General features: G+C 41.6%; 2 protein-coding genes across 3 annotated transcripts; one reads left to right on the top strand and one right to left on the bottom strand.

Annotated features, from left to right (window-relative positions):
* Nucleotides 1-4,858: 4,858 nt before the first annotated feature.
* LOC105938535 (FA complementation group F) lies at nt 4,859-8,215 on the bottom strand. Its single transcript, XM_036130927.1, is given in 5 exon segments — nt 4,859-5,571; nt 5,805-6,623; nt 6,625-6,884; nt 7,106-7,349; nt 8,052-8,215. Coding segments are annotated over 2 exon segments (1,032 nt in total). The 5' UTR covers nt 6,856-6,884; nt 7,106-7,349; nt 8,052-8,215; the 3' UTR covers nt 4,859-5,571; nt 5,805-5,822.
* A 102-nt stretch (nt 8,216-8,317) lies between these two features.
* On the top strand, nt 8,318-19,780 carry LOC118560164 (growth arrest-specific protein 2-like). Of its 2 annotated transcripts, none has more exons than XM_036130929.1 (3): nt 8,318-8,653; nt 14,584-14,745; nt 19,376-19,780. In XM_036130929.1, the coding sequence occupies exons 2-3, from the start codon at nt 14,601-14,603 to the stop codon at nt 19,621-19,623; spliced, it is 393 nt and encodes a 130-aa protein (XP_035986822.1). In that variant the 5' UTR covers nt 8,318-8,653; nt 14,584-14,600; the 3' UTR covers nt 19,624-19,780. The 2 variants fall into 2 exon arrangements, with proteins under 2 accessions (XP_035986822.1, XP_035986821.1); XM_036130928.1 differs by having other exon boundaries at nt 8,576-8,808; nt 19,376-19,766.
* The last annotated feature ends 328 nt before the right edge of the window (nt 19,781-20,108 follow it).

Below are 20,108 nucleotides of genomic sequence, written 5' to 3' on the forward strand. Positions count from 1 at the left end.
GCAAAACTACCTCTGCAACAACAGCTCCTCTGACAGCCATGTTGTATTCAGGTCATTATGCAGATGAGAGTGCACGACAAAATAAATATAAAAGAACTACAGTATTTTCCTCACAAACCACTTGGAGCATCCATCTCTCCCTGATGCATGCTATGAGTGGGACACAGGTGTGAACAGGGGTCCCCCTCCCTCCCTCCCTCCCTCCCCAATAATCAGTGGCTGGGGCCACACGAGGGGCCAAGCTGGAGAGGCTTAGGCGCGTGCCGAGGGAGGGCTCTACCCTTTCAGCACCCCACCCCCTCGGAGAGCTCCCTATTCACACCACCAGATGGTGGCTGGATCGGAGTTTTAATGAATGTTATCCTTCGTGACCCTGTAGACGCCGCAGAACAGCAGTGCCCCCCTCTCAGCACGCCTCGCTGCAGTTTGCCACCCCACGCTGACCGAGAACAATATCGCACAACGCAAAGTGAAGGAGGGATAGTGGAGGAAGTGCAGGATGATGCAGTAAAACCGGCCCGCTTTCCTGCAAATCCTAAAAAAAGCCCACAAAAAAAAAAAAAAAAAACTGCAGCTGAGAGCAGGTTTGTTCTTATTTATGGATCTAAAGAAGTGTTTCGTTTTCAGCGTGGAAGAGCTCAAGCGACACAACGGGGGATTTTTGTTGCTGTTCTGTTGTCTTAATTGTTTTCAGATAAGCGTGCATCTTATTAAAGCAAAAAAAGAAAACAGGGTTCCAGCTTTTATCACAGATCGTCTGAAGCAGGCAGCACATTTCTCAAGCCTTATCGTCTTGCACGCTTCTTGAAGTCAGTCAGTAACACGTGTGAGTCATCGCCATGGCTGCTCACACCTTCTGCCAGTTCTGTGCAAGGTTGTGAATAAAAGTGAGAATTACAAAATCTAAAAAAAAGAAAAAAAACTACACACACACACACACACAAAGACGGAGGATTTTACAAGCCACAGTCTTCTTAGTGGCAAGAATAAATTAAAAAGGCATTGGTTTATTAATCTAGATTCTTTGTCTTCGCTCTCTAAACAGATGAGTCGGATTCCTCAGTCATTGTTGGTTTTCATCCAGCCTGACGCATATGTTTTCATTGCCTGGAAATAAATTGGTTGTGTACGAGCTGCCCTTACCCACTGACCCCTGTCTGTCTCAACGTGAATTGCCTTCGCGGCGTGTTAAACGAGCCGTGGCCGTGTTGGTGTTTCCTCCGCGGCTCTAATCCGCCGTCTGACAGAGACCTGTCACCCACCGGCTACTGCCGACCGGCTGACTGAGGGAGAAGCCAGAGTCTCCCTAATTGATCCCTAGCCCCCAGCGCTCCTTTGACATGCGGGCGAGGGCATGAGATGCGCAAATTACTAGTCTGGTCCAGTCACATGACTGGCACGAAGCCAATCAAAACGTGTTGGTTTAGAGCGAGCAGGGCTGGAGGGATGGCTGACAGATGGCCGTGAGAGAAAGGGGAATCATTTCAGGAGAGTACAGTTTTAAATGGATTCGGTGCTTGATTGCTTTGTTCCTTGTGCTTTGTTACTTTCTGCACTTGAAAAGCATTGAGTATTAAAACAAATCTGTGTCTGCAACACGTAATGTTAGAAATAATAGTCATAATAAATTAGAATGTTATTGGTCCATGCATTTGTTACTTCAAGGCTGGACTATTGTAATTCTTTACTATCAGGAAGTCCACAAAATGCAGTTCAAAGCCTTCAGCTGACCCAAAATGCTGCAGCAAGAGTTCTGATGAAAATCAACAAGAGGGATCATATTTCTCCAATTTTAGCTTCCCTTCATTGGCTTCCTGTTAAATCAAGAATAGAATTTAAAATTCTTCTTCTAACGTATAAAGCCCTTAATAATGAAGCTCCATCATATATCAGAGCTCTGATTACCCCGTATGTTCCTAACAGAGCACTTCGCTCTCAGACTGCAGGTCTGCTGGTGGTTCCTAGAGTCTCTAAAAGTAGAATGGGAGGCAGATCCTTTAGCTATCAGGCTCCTCTCCTGTGGAACCAACTCCCAGTTTTGGTCCGTGAGGCAGACACCCTGTCTACCTTTAAGACTAATCTTAAAACTTTCCTTTTTGACAAAGCTTATAGTTAGAGTGGCTCATGTTACCCTGAGCTATCTCTATAGTTAAGCTGCTATAGGCTTAGGCTACTGGAGGACTTTCTCTCACTCTGCTGAGTTCTCCTACTGTTCTCCATTTTGCATTGTCTGTTATTTAAGCTTTAACTTTCTGTTCTCTCTCTTTTATCTTCATAGTAGGTACACCTGGTCTGGCGTTCTGTTAAACTGTGACATCATCCAGAGAAGACGGCTCACCCGCTACTACCATCTTATGTAGAACAGATTACTAGATCAATGTGTGCTTCTGTGCTTTTTTGTCTCTCTTGTTGTGTCTCTGCTCTGTCTTCTCTAACCTCTAGTCGGTCGAGGTAGATGATCGTTCATACTGAGCCTGGTTCTGCTGGAGGTTTTCCTTCCTGTTAAAGGGGAGTTTTCCTCTCCACTGTCGCGTCATGCTTGCTAAGTATGAGGGATTGCTGCAAAGCCATGGACAATGCAGACGACTGTCCCTGTGCCTCTACGCTCTTTCAGGAGGAGTGAATGCTGCTTGTCAAGACTTGATGCAATCTACTAGGTTTCTTTAGATAGGATTTCTTTTTCTGATCCAATCTGTATAATCTGATTGAATTTGATTTTGGAGAGTGCTTTGAGATGACATGTTTCATGAATTGGCGCTATATAAATAAAATTGAATTGAATTATTGAAAACTCCATTTATTTCACTAACTGAAATTCACTAAGGAAACACCCTGAATAGATTAATGCAGACTGATGATGTTTTAAACCCTTTTTTTCTATTAGGATTTTTTTCCACCTCCAGTTAAAAAAAACACAGCATTTAAGATTAGAATATTGATACAGAATAGAAAAGCATAAGTTTTAATGCAGAAAGAGGGGCTTAATGAAAAAGGTTGCTTAATACCATCTTAATTGGCTGTTGTTCGCAAAAGAAACAATTAATCTGACAAATAAGCCTCTTAGAAATGCTTATTCTAATTTATTGAACGCGACTGTATATTGTAAACTCAAGAACTCTCAAGTTCTTCTTTGAGTCATTACTGTGTAGAATTACCCTCCAATGCAAGTCTTTCAGAGCAAGAAATTAACCTCTTTGCGGAGAGTATAACTTCAGCTCATTCAGGTTGGATGGAGGGCATCTGTGAGAGACACGTTTTAAGTAAAGCCCCAGATTCTCTATTGGATTTAGGTCCCAACTTTTGCATTTTCACATAAATCATCTCAGTTCCAAAAGAATAAGAAAGCTTTCTTTGAATTTTGTGCCTAAAACTCAAGGGATGAGCTAGTGTCATATCTACACCAAACCCTAATTATATATTCAAACCTTTTTTTTAATCATGATTTTCTGCTTACAGATAATGAAAACGTGACATTTAAGATCAGAAATGTACATCAGACCAATAAAAAATATACATTTTAAATACAGAAATGTGAGCTCAATGGAATGTTTGTTTAATACCTACTTGAAGGTTGGTATTTTAAGAAGGTACTTTTAATCTGACAAATGCATATTCTAATGTACTGAGTATAACCGCATACTTGATGTGGAGAAGTAGTCTGTTTAAAAATGGGTACTTGTTATTTTTTTCAGATGACTTTTTAGGGCTTCTGAAAGTGTGTGGGGGTACATTTGCAGCCACAAATCTGGTCATGATTTCTGTTGCATAACAATACCAATAGTTTTATCTATTTATTTTTCTCGCTGTCTAAAATTAAATCTGACTAAAGTTTCCCTGTTCTAGGTCAGCTATGATTAAAAAAAATATTTCTATTTGCTAAATGCCCGATGAGAAGGAAAAACTTGTTTTAGAATTAGTTTTTCATTTTATTTTGTCAAGGTTAGACATGAACAAACACAAAGATTTTTGCCTTTAAACAAGTTTGGAATCCAGGTACCCCAACAGGTTAAATTCAGTACATCTGAGCTAAATAGAAACACACATATGGATGCATTTCATAGCAGCACCAAACCACTGCTTCCTGTGTGACGAAATCAGCAGAAATAAATAAATAAAAATCAGGACGAAAACTGTGATATATCAGAAACCTGGAGATACCAGATTGATCTGTTTAAACAATAATAAGCAACTATAAAGACAGAGCTGTTCGGCCAGGGGAGAGGTTTGCACCTCAAACACACCCAGGGAAAAGCAAATTTTGTTGCAAAATCTGTGCAAAAGACTTATTTCTCATTATCCACAGTGAAAGGAGTCCTCTACCAACCCCACTCAGCAAGAAAGGAGCCATTATTTCAAAAGCAACATAAAGATAATCTGATGACAGCTTGCAAACTGACACGTGCTGACATCAAGACACCTTAAAATTTTTGGAGACATGATCCTGTGGTCCAGCGGAGGTAGAACTGAAGTGTTTGGCCATAATAGCCATCACTTGCAATAGGGAGGAAAATTAACTAAGAAGCACAGGGATGGCAGCGTCATGTGGTCTAAAAGGGACTGGTGCACTTCACGACTATAGATGCCATTACGAGCAAATAAGTTTGTTTGGAAAATATCGACGCAACATGTTAAAACGTTAGCCTGGAAGTTAAAGCTTGGACCCCAACGGGTTCCCCAAACTGGACGATGACCCTAAGAATACCGCCAAATTAGGTTAAGAGTGGCTTAAGTCAATGTTTTGGGTTGACCATCACAAAGCAGCGATCTCAGTACAGGGGGAAATGTGTGGCCACACCTTCATGACAGATTCTACCATGAGGTTTTAAACAGATCAGGATATATTTTTGTAGGGGGTGTGGGGGGTGTGGTAGGTGAACATAAGGAGAATCCAGCATAATTGGTCACAGCCAGCGCTTTCTAGAAGGTCCTTCACTTCCACCAGTGTTGCCGTTTGGCGTTGGATTATAGAAAGTGAATCAGTTCAAGGTTGTGTGCGTTTATTGCTGGTTTTGCAACTTTTTATTTTTTTACATTTGCCCTCAAACACTGTTTAGATTTTTTTCCATTGTTGTTGTATATTATGTGTCAAATTAAGGAATATGTTAGCACATTTTTCATCATGGTCACAAAAACCTGCCTTTTGACTGCAATATTAGCACTTTTGATTGAAACCGTACATAAAACTGTTCTGTACTAATCCTGATGTCACGCCTTGATTAAATGCAGAGCTGTATAAAAACAATATACACTTGCTGAGATTTTTTATTTATTGCTAAATAGTTCGATTCCACTTTATAAAAGTTCTTAAATGTTGCCTATTAGTATGAAACTACATTCAGTAGCATATACAAGTATAAATAATATATGTATGTTAATATAAAAGTAGGAATAAACAAGTGCAACAGTTATGATGGCACCGTCAATATGACCAACTGTGTATCATTGTTGATCATTAGTTGCCTTCCAACAGTGTCACAGTTTATTTATTGAGCACCATAAGAGATCTGGCACACAGATTATTGAGCGAACAATCACCCGTGAAGTTTTTGGTGACGTTTTAAAGTTCTAAAGCACAGGTGTCAAAGTCCAGTCCTCAAGGGCCGGTGTCCTGCAACTTTTAGATGTCTCCCTGGTCTGACACGCCTGAGTCAAATAATCAGGTAATTAGCAGGACTCTGAAGAACCTGACTGCATACTGAGGAGCTAATTGTGCCATTTGATTCAGGTGTGTGGTACCAGGGAACCTCTAAAAGTTTCAGGACACCGGCCCTCGAGGACCGGAGCTTGACACCCCTGTTCTAAAGGAACCAGAAGCCTGAGCGTTACGGGCTCAAGGCGAACAGGAGGTCTCCCCACACACTCAGACCCCTGACGTCAAAGCCCCCATCGGAGACCTTCAGGGCCCTGAGCTCATCCTCGGTTTCTGTCCTCAGAGAGGGACAGGCCTCAAACAGGGTCAAAAAGTGCTGAGTCATCTTCTGGAAGGACACCGAGGGGTCGGCAGCAGCGTGAACCCATTCCCCGCCGCTTATCCCGTACTCCATCTCCGAGGCCCACTTTTTTAGCAACCTGCAGAACGCGTCTCTAAATTTCCGGTGCCTTTTTGCCAAGTCGGCGAGAAGCCGGGACGGCAGCCCGGAGCACACGCGCTGCAGCACGCCGTGCCGACTCTGCAGCCAGTCCAGGAGAAAGTCCTGCGCAGCAGTTTGTGCAGCTGAGCCTGCCGTGGTCAGCAGAGCTGCAGCGATGACTGGACACAAACCCGGTGCTGCGCCGTCAAGTTCCTGAAGGACAGAGCTCAGAAGGTCTTCGGCCCGGCGCGCATCGCCGCTCCGGCTCAGCGCCGACTCCAGCCTCTCCATCAGCATCTCTCCCTGAACCTCAGCATCAGCACCAAGAGCAGGCGGGCCCGGGAGATGGCGCAGGAGCTTACAGGCGGACTTGTACTGGACGAGCCGGCCGCAGAGGCCTCTGACGTCGTCGTAGTCGCCGTCTGTGACGCCGGCGGAGCGCCTCGTTTCAAAGAGCATCTTCAGGAAGGAGACGGGCAGCGCGGGGTTGCCGAGGAGCCGGAGGAGCAGCAGGTTCTGGCAGCGGCCCAGATCCCACAGGGTCACCGCGCCTGTGTTCAGGAAGCGCCTCCTTCAAGCCACGGCTGGTGAGCTGCAGCTGCTTCTCCAGGACTCCTCTTATGACGTGGTTGCTGTGGAACCTGCTGTAGATGTGCTCGCAGTAGCGGGCCCAGTGAAAGGCCCGGCCCGCCGTCTGCTCGTCCCACTCACTCACCACGTCGCTGTGGGCAGCCACGGCCAGCAGCTCCACGGTGGAGGCCACGTTTCTCAGCACGGCCTCCATGTGGCGCTGTCCGCATTCACAGGTCTTCCCTGATGGGGGCAAACACACATTCAGCATTCACCCCCAAAGCATGAAGTCCCAGAAAGTCGGTGAGTTAGCGACGAGTCTGTTTGAATATGTCAAACAGACTCGTCGCGGGAACAAAAAATAAACCCTATTTTAACAAAGACGCGTTGCTCTACCAGCTAAAATGTTGCCATAAAAACAGAAAAAGACAATTAATATCACGTTTTTGCTGCTGTCGACTCACTTGTCTCTACTTTCTTTCCGGTGCCCCGGGTCTTCCGTTTGTATTTGTGTGGGGTTTGCCAACGCGCATGCGTACTGGACTACCCAACCTTTGGCCCTTCAAAATAAAAGACTCCAGTGGACGGCAAAATAAGATTGGAGGTCAGGAATGATGGTGCGTTCTCTTTAAACTCGGGAGTCGGATTTCTGATTCCTCCGCTGGGAAAAAAAAACAAAGGTTTCTGAAGCCTGAAGTCTCTCACCTGCTGCAGATATGAAAAGTGAAGAAAACACCCGAGCAATTTTTTTTTTTTAGAAAGACCACATACCAATTACACAACCCATGAGTGCAAGAGTGGTACGGCCCCTTTTCTTTGAAGGTAGCCTAATAACAAAATTATATATATATATATATATATATATATATATATATATATATATATATATATATATATATATATATATATATATATATATATATTCATGAACATTTTACTTTTAAAAAATAACAAGGGCATTATATTTTATTTTTGTCTTGTATTTAGTTGTTAACACCAAAACATAAACCACTCTGGGTTTTTTTTCCCACTTGTGCATAGGGTGTGTTGTATGTTTATTCAAAACTTGGATTTTATAAGTATACGTAAACTCCTACAAGTGGGAGTCCAGTCAGGACAGTCAGAGGTTCCCGATGTAGGAGTTCAGTATTTAATATGGCTGCTGTCCATGTAATGCAAATGTTTTTTGAACTTTGCAAAGTTTCCAGTCAGAAATAAAATAAGAAGGGACTTTGAAATCAGTGCCTCGTCGTATCCAATATGGCTGGCTGTGCATTTAATGATGTGCTGGGTTTGTCTCAGAAGTGAGAGTTCAGATCTGTGGAATGATGATCCAATGATCCAATATGGCTGCCGTGCACAAAACGTGAACGTCAGAGGCGAACAATATTGGTAACTCAGATTACTCACCTTGTGAAACTTTTCTGGCCGTATCTGAAGAAGTTAAATGGGGTACACGCGTTGTTACTGCCACGTATTTGCGGTAAAACAACCAGCAAATACCACTGCTTTTCCGACTTGCAACTAGAACGCGCCGGACTCGGGTGTGACGTCACTCCAAGATCTCCTCCCGATTTCCGTGACGACTCGAACGCACCACAAGGTTCCAAAAATTCGGATCTCCCCGCGTTTCAAAACTGTAGGCCTTTTTATTTTTTTTTTTTTTTTTTTTTTTTTTTTTTTTTACAGGCATTTAAACCTGCATACGTTTATTTGTACCACATTCCATAAACTGGCTACACCATCTTAAAGATAAGTCAGTTAACAACATCTGTTTATTTCATGATCATCATAATAATATTAACAATTACGCCTGAGATGTACTATTCGCACAGAAGTTTATTCATAGAAGTTTATTGTTTTACCTAAAAGCATTTGATAACGTAATTGTAGTCTCACACTTTCACATGAAGGCAACAGGAGGAGGGAGGCACGGCCAGCTGGATCAAACTTCCCTCCCATCATCATCATCCTCCGCAGCAGGAGCAGAGCAGCAACAGGAGCAGCGTGCTGTGAGTGTTTGTGTTTGTCTGTCAGATCTTCGTGCAATGCGCTCCAAGACGGACCTCCCCGGTCCACATTACCTCAGTGTTCTGGAGACTAACCTGTGCGTCGGAGGAGCATGAAAGCGGGGATTCAGCAGCTCACAGGACGAGTGAGCTGAAGGGTGAGCCTTTGATTATGTCAGATCGATTCTTCCATTTGATATTTTTTGAAATAATTACTAAAGTTATTATGAATTAGCCTATATATTCGAGCTAAAAAGTTAGGTTAAGTATTTCCTTACTCTTAATTGAAAGATATTGCTTCTCTTTTCCTTCACTCCTCTGATGGAATGAGAGGCATCTCGGGTTACTCAGAATATTACTTTTTTTCTTCTTCTTTGGCGGCAGCCTTTTAATTAGTGAGCGTTCAGCTGAATTTCAGACAGAAGTCATTAGGCGTTCACTCTTGATCTTATTTCCAGACTGGCAAATTGACTCTTGTGGCTCTTTTTTATTTGTGAGGCTTGTAAAGACAGAGACGACTTAAAAAGTCATGTTGCAATTGGATTTCCAACATAATATTTTTGCAGGGTGCTAAAAAGACCACGAGCAACATCAAAGCTTTTAACTGAATGTGAGTGATTATACTTTTTTTTAATGCATTTTGCTTATATGGGAATTTTGGATACATATAATGTTGAATAAACCTATTACTGAGATTGGAATAGCTCAGTGGCACCAACGTTGTTGATTATTCTGAAATCATTGCATCCTAACAGAGAGTCAGAATAAAATGAGAGACCAGAATCAGAAAATTCAGTTTCTGGTCACATTTTCTGCAGGAGAGTTTGCCCTGCAATGAGTATCTGCAACAGCTGTTATAATCTGGTTTGTGCAAGCATATAACTTATCTCCCGTGGAAACTTTGCAGAACTCTCATGGTTAAGTGAGTAATTCCGCTTCTGGATACGTTTACTGGTGTGGAGGATGAAGAATAGGAAGCCAGTGTGAGCTGACAGCACAGAGGCACTTTTGTGTTTTCTAATTGATGTACTATGCAGTCGGAATTCCTATCTATATGCCTTTCCTGCAGCAATCTGCAACAACAGTGACATCTTTTGATGACCTTGTGGAAGTCCGGAGGGGCCCTCCAGGATCACAAAATGTGCATTTAAATATATATGTTAGTTGGAACGCCTCCCGCGACGTCAAACATAAGGCTGACCTGAAGTGTGAAAAAGACATTTGCACGTTCAGCAGATGAAACGCGTCTCGTAGCAGAGTGGTGACTTTCGGTTCTGAGGTCGAACAGTCCAAGTCACAGTGTGGTGTGAAGCACGAAGTATGTCTAACAACGTTCCCTTGGGAATCATGTTTACTCATATCTTCTCATAAATATCACAGTTGCTGTACAAAACACGGAGTCTTAGGTCAAACTAATAACTTTTTTGTACAGTGCCTTTATAGTGCCTTGCAAAAGCACACATACCCATTGCACTTTTGTCGCGATTCAACCACAAACTTCAATGTGCTTCGTTGGGATTTTATGTTGGTGATCAACACTAAGAGATGATAAATGTCAAGTGAAAGGAAAATTATGTGTGGTTTTCATTTTTCAAAACAAATAAACCTGAGAAAGTTTATTTCAGAATATCAGTAAACATCAGGAACAGCGAGAAACAGAGCAGGCAGGTCATTCATGATGCTGTGGAGTATTTTCAGGCAAAGTTTGGCTTTATTCAGAGCTTTGAAATCACACAAAGAACTGTTCAATCCATCCTCTGAAAAGGGAATGAGTTTAGTGCGTTGCAATCCCATCAAGACATAACCATCCTCACACCTGGTTTCAAGATCAATAATCATGGTAACTCTGGAGGAGCTGCAGACATCCACAGCTCAGGTAGGGGAACAAGTTAAAAGGACAGCTATTAATTGTGCACTTCAAGCATCTGTCCTATATGGAAGAGTAGCTAGAGCAGTTTCTATTTAGATTGCATATCTTGTTGGTGAGCTCAAAATAAAACTTTTTTGCATGTGTGCAAAGGCCACTGTGAATTGTACCGCGCCCTGAACACACCATCTGCGCCGTCAAACATGCTTGGATCAGGAGGATCAGGTAAGAGCTATTAGAAGAAGAAGCGAAGGTTCAATTCCCAGCTGGACGCTGACCCTAAACACAGAGCCAGGGCTGCAGTGACCAGAGAATTCTTCGCTGTTCATTCGAAACATCGCATGCTAGAGCCAAGTTAAATCAAAACGATATGTAAAATAATGCATATTCACACGCGGCACCTGAAGTCTCCAGTGAATTTTGTGTGTGTGTGTGTTTCAGTCGTCCACACACCCCATAGGAATGTCGCACATGTGTGTGAGTGCTGAGCCCCGGAGTTTGGTGTGTGCATGCCGCGAGAAGGTGTCATCCTTGTTGAGCTATGACGACCTCGCTCAGACTCCAAAGTTTTGATGTCTACTTTTTTCATGGCGGTGTGATTATGTTACAGCGAGCTGCGGAGGAACCTTGAGATGTTTCACGGCTTCTTGTTGTGTTAGTCTCCCTCTGCAGTCAGCACACGTTTCCAGCCGCTACGCGTCATGAACTGTTTGTTTATGGTATTCATGCTTCCTGGTTCAAATTAATGTTTCTTTATACTTAATTTGCATCAGATACGCTGCCGCTTTTTGCGTGTCACGCAGCAGGCATGTGCGATCTTCCAGTCTGCATGAAAACTTTAGGGAAATCCTTTGAAATTCACCTGCTGGATTTAATAAAAAAAACAAAAATAAAGCTCTTATTCAAGCTTCCATTAACTTAATCAGCAGAGTCAGAAACAAAAATGAAAGCTTTGAGAGAAAAAAAGTCTAGTCTAGTGATGCAGGTACTAATACAGTAGGAGGTTGTCTGCCGTCAGTCAGAATCACAATATTGTTCGGTGTACTTCAGAGAGACAATCACAGCCTAAACTTTGCGGTTTCTTCCCCTGCTTACATCTGGGGGCTATTTGCTTTGACGGTTGCCCACTCTTTGGAGGCAGCACCATTAAAGGAGACAGCTGACCGAAAACAGAATGATTTTGCCATTATAGCCCACACAGCAAACTAGGCACTGGAAACAGATGTGAGAACTGTCTTATATTTCAATGACATCAGCTTTAAATGGAATGATTTTTAAATATCAGCCTTATTACCGATGCCGAATGCAATCGATCCGCGTAAACACTGCTGCTGTGTCGACTGTACTGGATTAAGACAGACGGTGTAATAGACTCCATTATTGGTGGCAGGGAATACTCAAAGAGCTCTTTGTTAGCTTAATAAAACCGCTATTGTATGAGTCCAGCTGCCATGAAAGTATCTGCTGGCTGATGAAGAAAGCAAAAGGAATGCTACTGTCTCATGCATCCAGGTCGGTGTAATCCACACCGGGATTCAACTTTGAGGATGAAAGTAGTCAGACTGGAGTTGTTATAATTTCTTTTCCTCCTTTTAGGAAAATTTGCTTGATTGACAGCTGTATTTTGACACTGTAGAACTTCTCAGAAGTCAGAATGTTAATTGTTTGAACCAGATCTCAAATAATTTATAATAGCTGGAACACCACAATGTATATGTTGTAAAATGCAATTAATAATAGTATGTAATAAAAAAATATATACTAGACATAGAGACATGTTGACATAATATTCCATTCTTGCTCTTGAGAACATTATTCCTGGGAGGACAAATTTTATATTAAGGAATAATTGCTTTTGGCAAAATCACAGGTGCCAAGGTTATTGGTATTCTTGGTTATGACTTTGAAATACATTTTAGTGAAGCATCTAACACGTTCCTTTTTTGTAATCGAGGGTTGTAGAACTTTTAATCAGTAATCTGTGGTGTCCTGTTTCCCTTGGTTATAAATATGACACTGCAGCTAATTATTCTAAGCCACTTCTCAAAATGGGAAAGACCAATGAACATGCCATTCAAGTAAGGCGGATGTGTGTTTCTACTTAGGCTGGAGATTGATAAAAGAGAAAAAGTTACTGGCCCAAATCTGCCCATAGTCGGGGTGAAAATTAAAAAAATGTATGAAATAACTGGAACTGGGGGAACATTTTTATCTTGCCACAGCATAGAGTGAGGAGGATAGTGGAGAAGACAGAAAACGTCTCCAAAGCTAAATGCTAGTGAACTGGAAAAAAGAGTGACAGCTGAAAAACAAGCCTTTGTCTAAATGCTCTGTAGTAATAGCTTGGAAGCTTTTCAGCTTCAGACCCACAAAATAACAGTGTAAAAGACTTGCCATACGGACAATGACTGGAATATACTATCAAGTCAATCAAGTCAATCAAATACAGTGTAATCCTGCATTATGAGGTGGGGATAAACTAGGCATAATGACACAAAAATTCAAAGGAAGAAGATCCTGAGCATGTCTGAAGCAATGCTTATCTCAAAATAACAATAGTCCAGGTTTTCATTGACTGCTTTTCTTAATTAAATTTTTTTGATATTTAAAAGCTGATATTTAAAAGCCTGCATAGGGTGCAAAACTGCAAACATAGCTTTTGTTTAGTCAAACCAGGTAGGTTCAATACAAGAACCCCAATGTGAGGCAAGGCCCAATCGGTACCCATCCAGCTTAAGCAAAATCCACATAGTGATAATGACTGGGACAGGATATTGCTGCAACACATGGAGTGAATTTCTACAGATTTGGCACCATCTTTGGGAAAATTGATCATGTTATGCAAGATAAAGTGTCTTTAGTATTTTGCAACACAACAGATGATTTTGGTTGAGAAGTTGTACGCTAGCGATGTTATAAGCACCAAAAAGGTTGAACAAAATGAAGGAATAAAAAATAAAGTTTGATATGTGTGCCCCCCCCCCCTCCCCCAAAATTAAAGTTCTAATCTTTACTGAGATGTTCAGCAAAAGCAAATTCATGATCGATCTCCAACCTGATAAGGCTAAAACCGATGGAGAAATAATAAATATGCTTCACTTTTGGGGCGGTATTTGGATCTTTGAACCCAGGAACATTTTCATTGCTTTTACAGTGCATGTCCTAACAGATGTAAATGTCTTGATTGCCTGGTAAAAAGCATTTATTCACAAGGCATTCAGTCTGTGAAAGAGTAAGCTGAACTTAATATTCTGAGCTGAAAATAATGCTTTTAAATTTGAAAACTTATGGCAGCCTGCATAAATACTGGCAACCCTGTTGAAAATCTGTAACAAGCAACACCATTTGTTTTTGTTGCAACAACATAACCTCACATTAAGCTCTCTATCATAAAAGAGTTTTTTTTTTCACTCATCCTCCACATTTTCTTTGCATGGCACGTAGAAAAACATGGTTTGTTTTCAAGTCCTGTTTGCTACTGGAACTGTGACACACAGGACTTGTAGATGTGCACAAGTACTGTATATTAAAAGTAGCCATTATCTTGCAGCCCTTTCCTGATTTAGATAATAGACCTCTGGCTTACTTTAATGACATGATCTCGTCCGTCTTATTTTTAAGCTTGGCTTTGAGAACTGAGCTTCTGTGTCATGGGGTATTTATACCCCAAGTAATTGTGGGCTAAATTAAAGTTCCTACAAAGTTTGTATATGTTATTTAAGTAAACATTTAAAAATGTTTCAGTCATCATAGGATTATTTTCTAGGAATGGTTAGGTTGGCAATGTTGGATTCTTCTATTATTTTAGATTATACTACTGCAATAGACGATGCATTTATTTCAGGCAGCTTTAGATATCTCAACCAGGGGAGCCAGATTGTGTGGATGGTGTTTTACAGATCCAGTGCCATCACAGAAAAGTTTTATGTGCCTTAATTAACCTCATATTCCATTCAATTAACATTTAAAAAAGTGTCCCCTACAGGTGTTGTTTTATGCCGTTTTGACTCATTGACTTGATTTAACCTTTCATCTAATCGTCTTTGGTCCTTACTGTTTACTTCAGGCTGTCAGTAGGGAACCATGTGCAGCTCGCTGAGCCCAAAGCAGCCCTGCGGTCCTGGGCTGACAGACATGCAGCAGTACCACCAATGGCTCTCTAGTCGACATGAAGCCAGCCTGTTGCCCATGAAGGAAGACCTCGCCCTGTGGCTCAGTAATATTCTCGGTAAGCCTCAAAAATCATTAATACTCATATTATCCTGAAGTATAACTGCAGAGGAAATTTCAGTAAATAAAATATTTGTGGGATTATTCAGCATCAGGGTGACGTGAACCCAGTCAGAATTATGATCATATCTGCATGTTTCACATTTAATTTTGTCCATAGTTCTGACTTTATTTGGACACAAACTTTCCACATATTTTGCTGTTTTGCTAATTTATTCAAAAGACTGACTTCTGAATGCAGTCCTGCTGCAAAGAAAACCCTGCAAAGCTCCTCATCTTGTCTTTAACATAATTTAGGTGGTACTGCTGATGTAAACACTTCTACAGGGAGCTTGAATCAATCTTAGCCTCATTGCAAACCCATTTTCAAGTCAAACTGTGACCCTGATTCAGTGTTCTATAGATTACCTTAAAAGAATAATGGACATCATTAACTTTTCTTAAGTAATGCCGAGCCACTAGTGAAGAATAAGGAGCATAGGAGGTTCTGTGCTGCTGTTTGGTTTCTAAACGGTGAAGTCAGAGGTGAATACATTCAACTCCCTAATCTAATCTGAATGAAATTAGAGGAGCATAAGTAAACTTTAAGATGTCAAATTTTTGTTCTTCTTTAAGATCTTGATTGGCTTCAGAAGCTGTACAAAAATCATAAAAAGTGTACATTTTTGTAATGCTTAAAAAAGATCACAAGGTTTTTAGTTCTCAGTTTAAAAATTTGTTCAGTTTATTTCATATATGTATAACTCAAGGTCATGGAAAAGTCTACTTAAAAGTACTTTATCAAACAAGCAGTTCTAAACAGCATCTAGTTGTATATAATCCAACCCAGTCAGATTATCTTTTCAAACAATCAAATTTTCGTGTTGTGTACCCAAGAACAGGAGTCAGGCACAAACATAGTTCAGTGGTATAGTCATTGAAGAAAACAGGACTTAGAAAACTGGAGGAGACACAAAGGTTAATCAAAGTGGTGACAGGTAGATGGGCAGGTCAAAGACTGAGAAATCAGGTTGAGTACGTATAGAGAGGGAGGGAGCTAAATTCATGTGATTGTTTAAGTGACTATGGAGCAGTTGAGGGGAAACATGGACCGAGGTACTAAGAGAGAAATACTGGAAATGACAAAATAACTTCATAAGACAACGAAAGGAAACCAGAAGCCATTAAAAACAGAGCACAAAAGCATCCACCAATTGTAAAACTAAAAAAGGAGTACAAACCAGACTATAAAAACGAAACACAAGAAAAACACTGGGAAAATAATGACTGAACACTGAAGAAAACAGAAGACAATTTAAATACACAAAGGTGGAAACCCAAATGACTGATTTAGTGTCCAAGAGATGATGACACAATCCAGTTGAACTGCACACAGTCCATTTCAATGCAATTATCATACAACCCAGCCAGATTAGGTTGATTGTAAAATACTCATTTGTGAGAAGTTGTCTATAAAATGTAGAGGTGAGCTAATGTTCTGATTGTAGATGTGTCCATGTCCCAGCGCCTGATTCAGATCATTTAATTAGCTCTTCTATCTGTCACCATGTTCTGCAGGAGCCTGTAGATGATGTGGCTGTTTAAGTCAGGGTGTTTAAGCAGGGAAACATCTAAACCATACAGGAAACCGACTGTTGAGAGCAGGAGCTGCCATCCCCAGAACCAGACAATTGGATAAAGCAATTCCTCATCCTGGGCAAGCACGTGGCAACAGTGGGCACTGTTCCAGTCAAAAGTTTAAATACACTCATCATCTGTATGCATGGATGGATATGATTCCGTCTTTTTTCATGGTTGTACTATGATACAATACAGCTTCACTGAGTTTTTAAAAGCAAGACCCTAGTGCCTTGAACTTGGATTTATGTAGTGTTCTCTTTGTGCCCAGAACTTCCTAGTCAGAAATACTAAAAAAAAATATTATTGAAAGTAATGATTAAAACTTTGAAAGTTGGACTTCAAAATCCAATTTGGCCTCATACATCAAGACAGTACATTGCTACTAGCAGTCACTACAACAACAATGAACAAATCCCTCAGATATATTCAAACAAGCAAATAGCATGCAAAGTTCAGATATTTTAAATGGGGTGAATGCCAGGGTTATTCAAGAAGCTTAACCTGGTCGCTCCATCTCAACACCTTCTATAGTGCATTTGGAACCCCTGTCCTGTTAGAACTGCAAAATATATTTTCAAATTTGAACCATATGATTCTGCCTGTTGCCCTTAGAAGAAAGGAAAGCTACCTGGATGGTCAGGAACAACTGAGTGATCACCAAGACTCCAACTTGCCATAAACTAAAACGTTCTGAAACCCCAGTGTCGCCGTCTACTATGAAGCCAGTTTAAATTAGCGTGGACTTAGAGAGTACCAACCAAGAAGGAAGTGTCTGTTCCAACACCTTAAAGTAAAAGTGAAATTTGTCGCTGACTATCTGGAGAAAACCCAAAGTGTCTTTATTACGGTAGTCTCCCTTGGGAGAAAATTTTCTTGGATATAAGGATCAGCTGCCATATCCCAATCGCCATAAGTCCTGCAGTCAGACAAGACAACTGTTATGCCACTTGGCTGCTCTGACAAGAGGTCTGTTTAAAGAGACAAGTCAAGGCTTAGAAACCTAAAAAGGCCATTTCAGACACCAAGCATGGTGGTGGAAGCACCATGCAAAGGGCTCATTTCACTGCCGGTGCTATTGGGACATTGCAAAAAGTTGCTGGATTAACATAGGTCTTGGACTGCCCACAAATTTGTCAAGTTCATCGCAAATAAACAGCTTGCTGGTTAAAGCTTGGACTCAGAACCTGTTTGAAATGGATCTGGTCTTAACCCGGAAGAAATTTTGGATTTGTTTGGATTGGGTTTAAAAGCTGTGCCTGTGCCAGGAAACAAACCATTTGACCTTCACCAATTCTGATTCTCTAGCAAGGACCAAAGATGGGTTTTAGGGTTTGTTGAGGGAAGGGGTCGACGGGATGGATGGATTAGATGTGCGGATTGGTCATCTGGAGCGACTTGATGGTTTGGGAGGAGGAGACCCAGTGTCAGGGTGCAGTCTTCAGGAAACCTCTTTTCCTGAGCCCACCTAGGACCCCCCCAGATTCAACCTGGAGTAAAGAGGAGTGAATGAAGAATGATTATAAAAGTAGGGATGAGGGTGATGGGATGACGAAGACGAAAATGAAAACAAAGACTGTGAAAGTTGGGTAAACTGGGTATTAGTAGACTGCTGGGTGGTTAAGACATGGCCCGGCACCCAAACCAGTTATCATACCAACTCCATTAAAAGGAGGGGCCAAATATCCAGCCAGAATTATACCAGGACTTTATTAATGGCTATAGAACGTATGTGATTGAGTTGAAATTTGCTCAGGAGTGTTCAAACAAACATTAGTGAAGGTGTATGCAGATATTTGAGCCTCCATTCATAATTAGATAGAGAATCCACAGAGCGGTTGAGTAATCCCGTAAACTTGTAAAAATAACAGTTTAAACGCATCATGAAAAACCCTGAATTAACATGACATTCACGGCCATGACGAGTGTATGTAAACGTCTGACCGGAACCGTCCAGATAATATTCAGTTACTGAAACAATGTTTGTCTTGGAGCTGTGTGTAGCTGTTTAATAAGTGGGTGTTTCTCCAAGGGACGTCCTCCAGAGTATAAACAGTCATTTCTAACTTGTACCGCGAGCAGGATGAGCTCCTGTATCAGATTCCGGCTTGTGGGAAGCACCCCTGTTATCTCCGGCAGTCTGTTTGCTCTGGAACCAGCTGATCCAGAGACCTGGAGGTGGCAAACCAAGCTGGTTTTTAAGAAGCAACAGCATGAATGTGTTTATACAGCATACACAGCACAAAACTATTTAGTTTGTTTTTATGAGTTTTGGACAAGTGGGACGATCGGTTTAAGTTTAAATACGTTTATCAGGGCTCTGTGGCTGTATATGTCGCTCAACGCAGCAAGGGGCCGAACGCAGAGCATAAGCGTAAGACAGCAACTTGCAGAAAATCACTCAAGATTTCAATGGCTCTTTCTTTGGCCTCAGCTGCAACATTTGGAACCCATTAAGCTTGGAACCCCCAACCCCTCCTCTTATAAGAAACAGAAATGGGATTAAAAAAGAAATCTCTCCAGTTTCTTTCCATCGACACCCCCCCGCCTCCTACCCCCAAACCCTGCCACCACCTCCTATTTCACAATGACCTAACCACAAAAGTATGGTCCTCTGGAAGTCAGTCAAGTGGACGCCACATGTTGATCATCAATATGTATGTGCAACTGCGCAGGATAATAAGGCTTTATTATGGGCAAGCGGATGGCCCCCTTTCACACGCCTTCCTCTGCTCCATCCATCGCTGATTACCAGGAATCCCCCCAAATTCTTCCCAATTTATATTTTAAAACTCCGGCCTCCCGAGGAGATTGCCACAAACCCAGCAGCAACACCGAGGTGTTTGATCATTAAAGCGGTTTTGGAGAGTTGAAGCATTACATCAGGTTCAGGAATGAACAGGAGATTGAATTTTATTTCTTCTGCGCCGCGCATATTTTAAACGAGCGCGCCTTTGATGGATTTATGGTGTTGGACTGTCTGCTTGTCTTTATGTGTCCCCCCGCCTCAGGTCTGGAAATCACCGCTGAGAGCTTCATGGATCGGTTGTTAGACAATGGTTTCCTGTTGTGCCAGCTGGCTGAGACGCTGCAGGAGAAGTTCAGGCAGAGTAATGGAGACCTGCATGAGCCTGGCAACAGCAAGGTACAGAGGAATCGGAGCGCCGCAGTTAGATGGCGTGAGACAGATTACAGTGAAAACACTCATTTGGGAGTTAGATTGAGGCTGAGAGTGTTCCCAGACGTACTTTTATTGTGAATGATTTTTGCAGAGCTTTGTTCCCAAGTGAAAATAAATCCTAAAAGGGTTCACTGATTTGATCTGATTGTGATCTGACCTTACTGAGCAAGGATCACTCTGGTCTCGAGTCTTTTAACAGCTCCCCTTGAACCGATGTTAGCTCATTATCATAGGTTCGATGTAATTTCGTACGTGGGATGCTGATAAAGTTGGCCCACAAAAGTTGCTGTCTGCTCTTTGAATAACAATCAGATTCATCACAGGCAGCAACTTTGAACTGTTACTCAGAGAGAGGAGCTATTATAGGGAGACTGTCCCCCTGGTCTTTTTCACATTTGGTCCCATTAGAACCTCCTAAATGTGATTTATTGTGATTTTTATTCAGATTTTTTTATACACCACTACAAATTAGAGCACAGTTGTAAAGTAAAAGTAAAATGGTACATGGCTTCAAATGTTTCTTACAAATAAGAATCTGAATGGTGTGGCATGCATATGTATTC

This window comes from Fundulus heteroclitus, unplaced genomic scaffold, assembly GCF_011125445.2.
Source record: "Fundulus heteroclitus isolate FHET01 unplaced genomic scaffold, MU-UCD_Fhet_4.1 scaffold_394, whole genome shotgun sequence".
Taxonomy (NCBI): Eukaryota; Metazoa; Chordata; class Actinopteri; order Cyprinodontiformes; family Fundulidae; genus Fundulus; species Fundulus heteroclitus.

Excerpts from the sequence above, each read along its gene's own strand:
- LOC118560164 (XM_036130929.1), top strand. The coding sequence starts at position 14,601 with ATGTGCAGCTCGCTGAGCCCAAAGCAGCCCTGCGGTCCTGGGCTGACA. Across the intron at positions 14,746-19,375 it reads GTGGCTCAGTAATATTCTCG|GTCTGGAAATCACCGCTGAG; the intron begins GTAAGCCTCAAA and ends CCCCCGCCTCAG.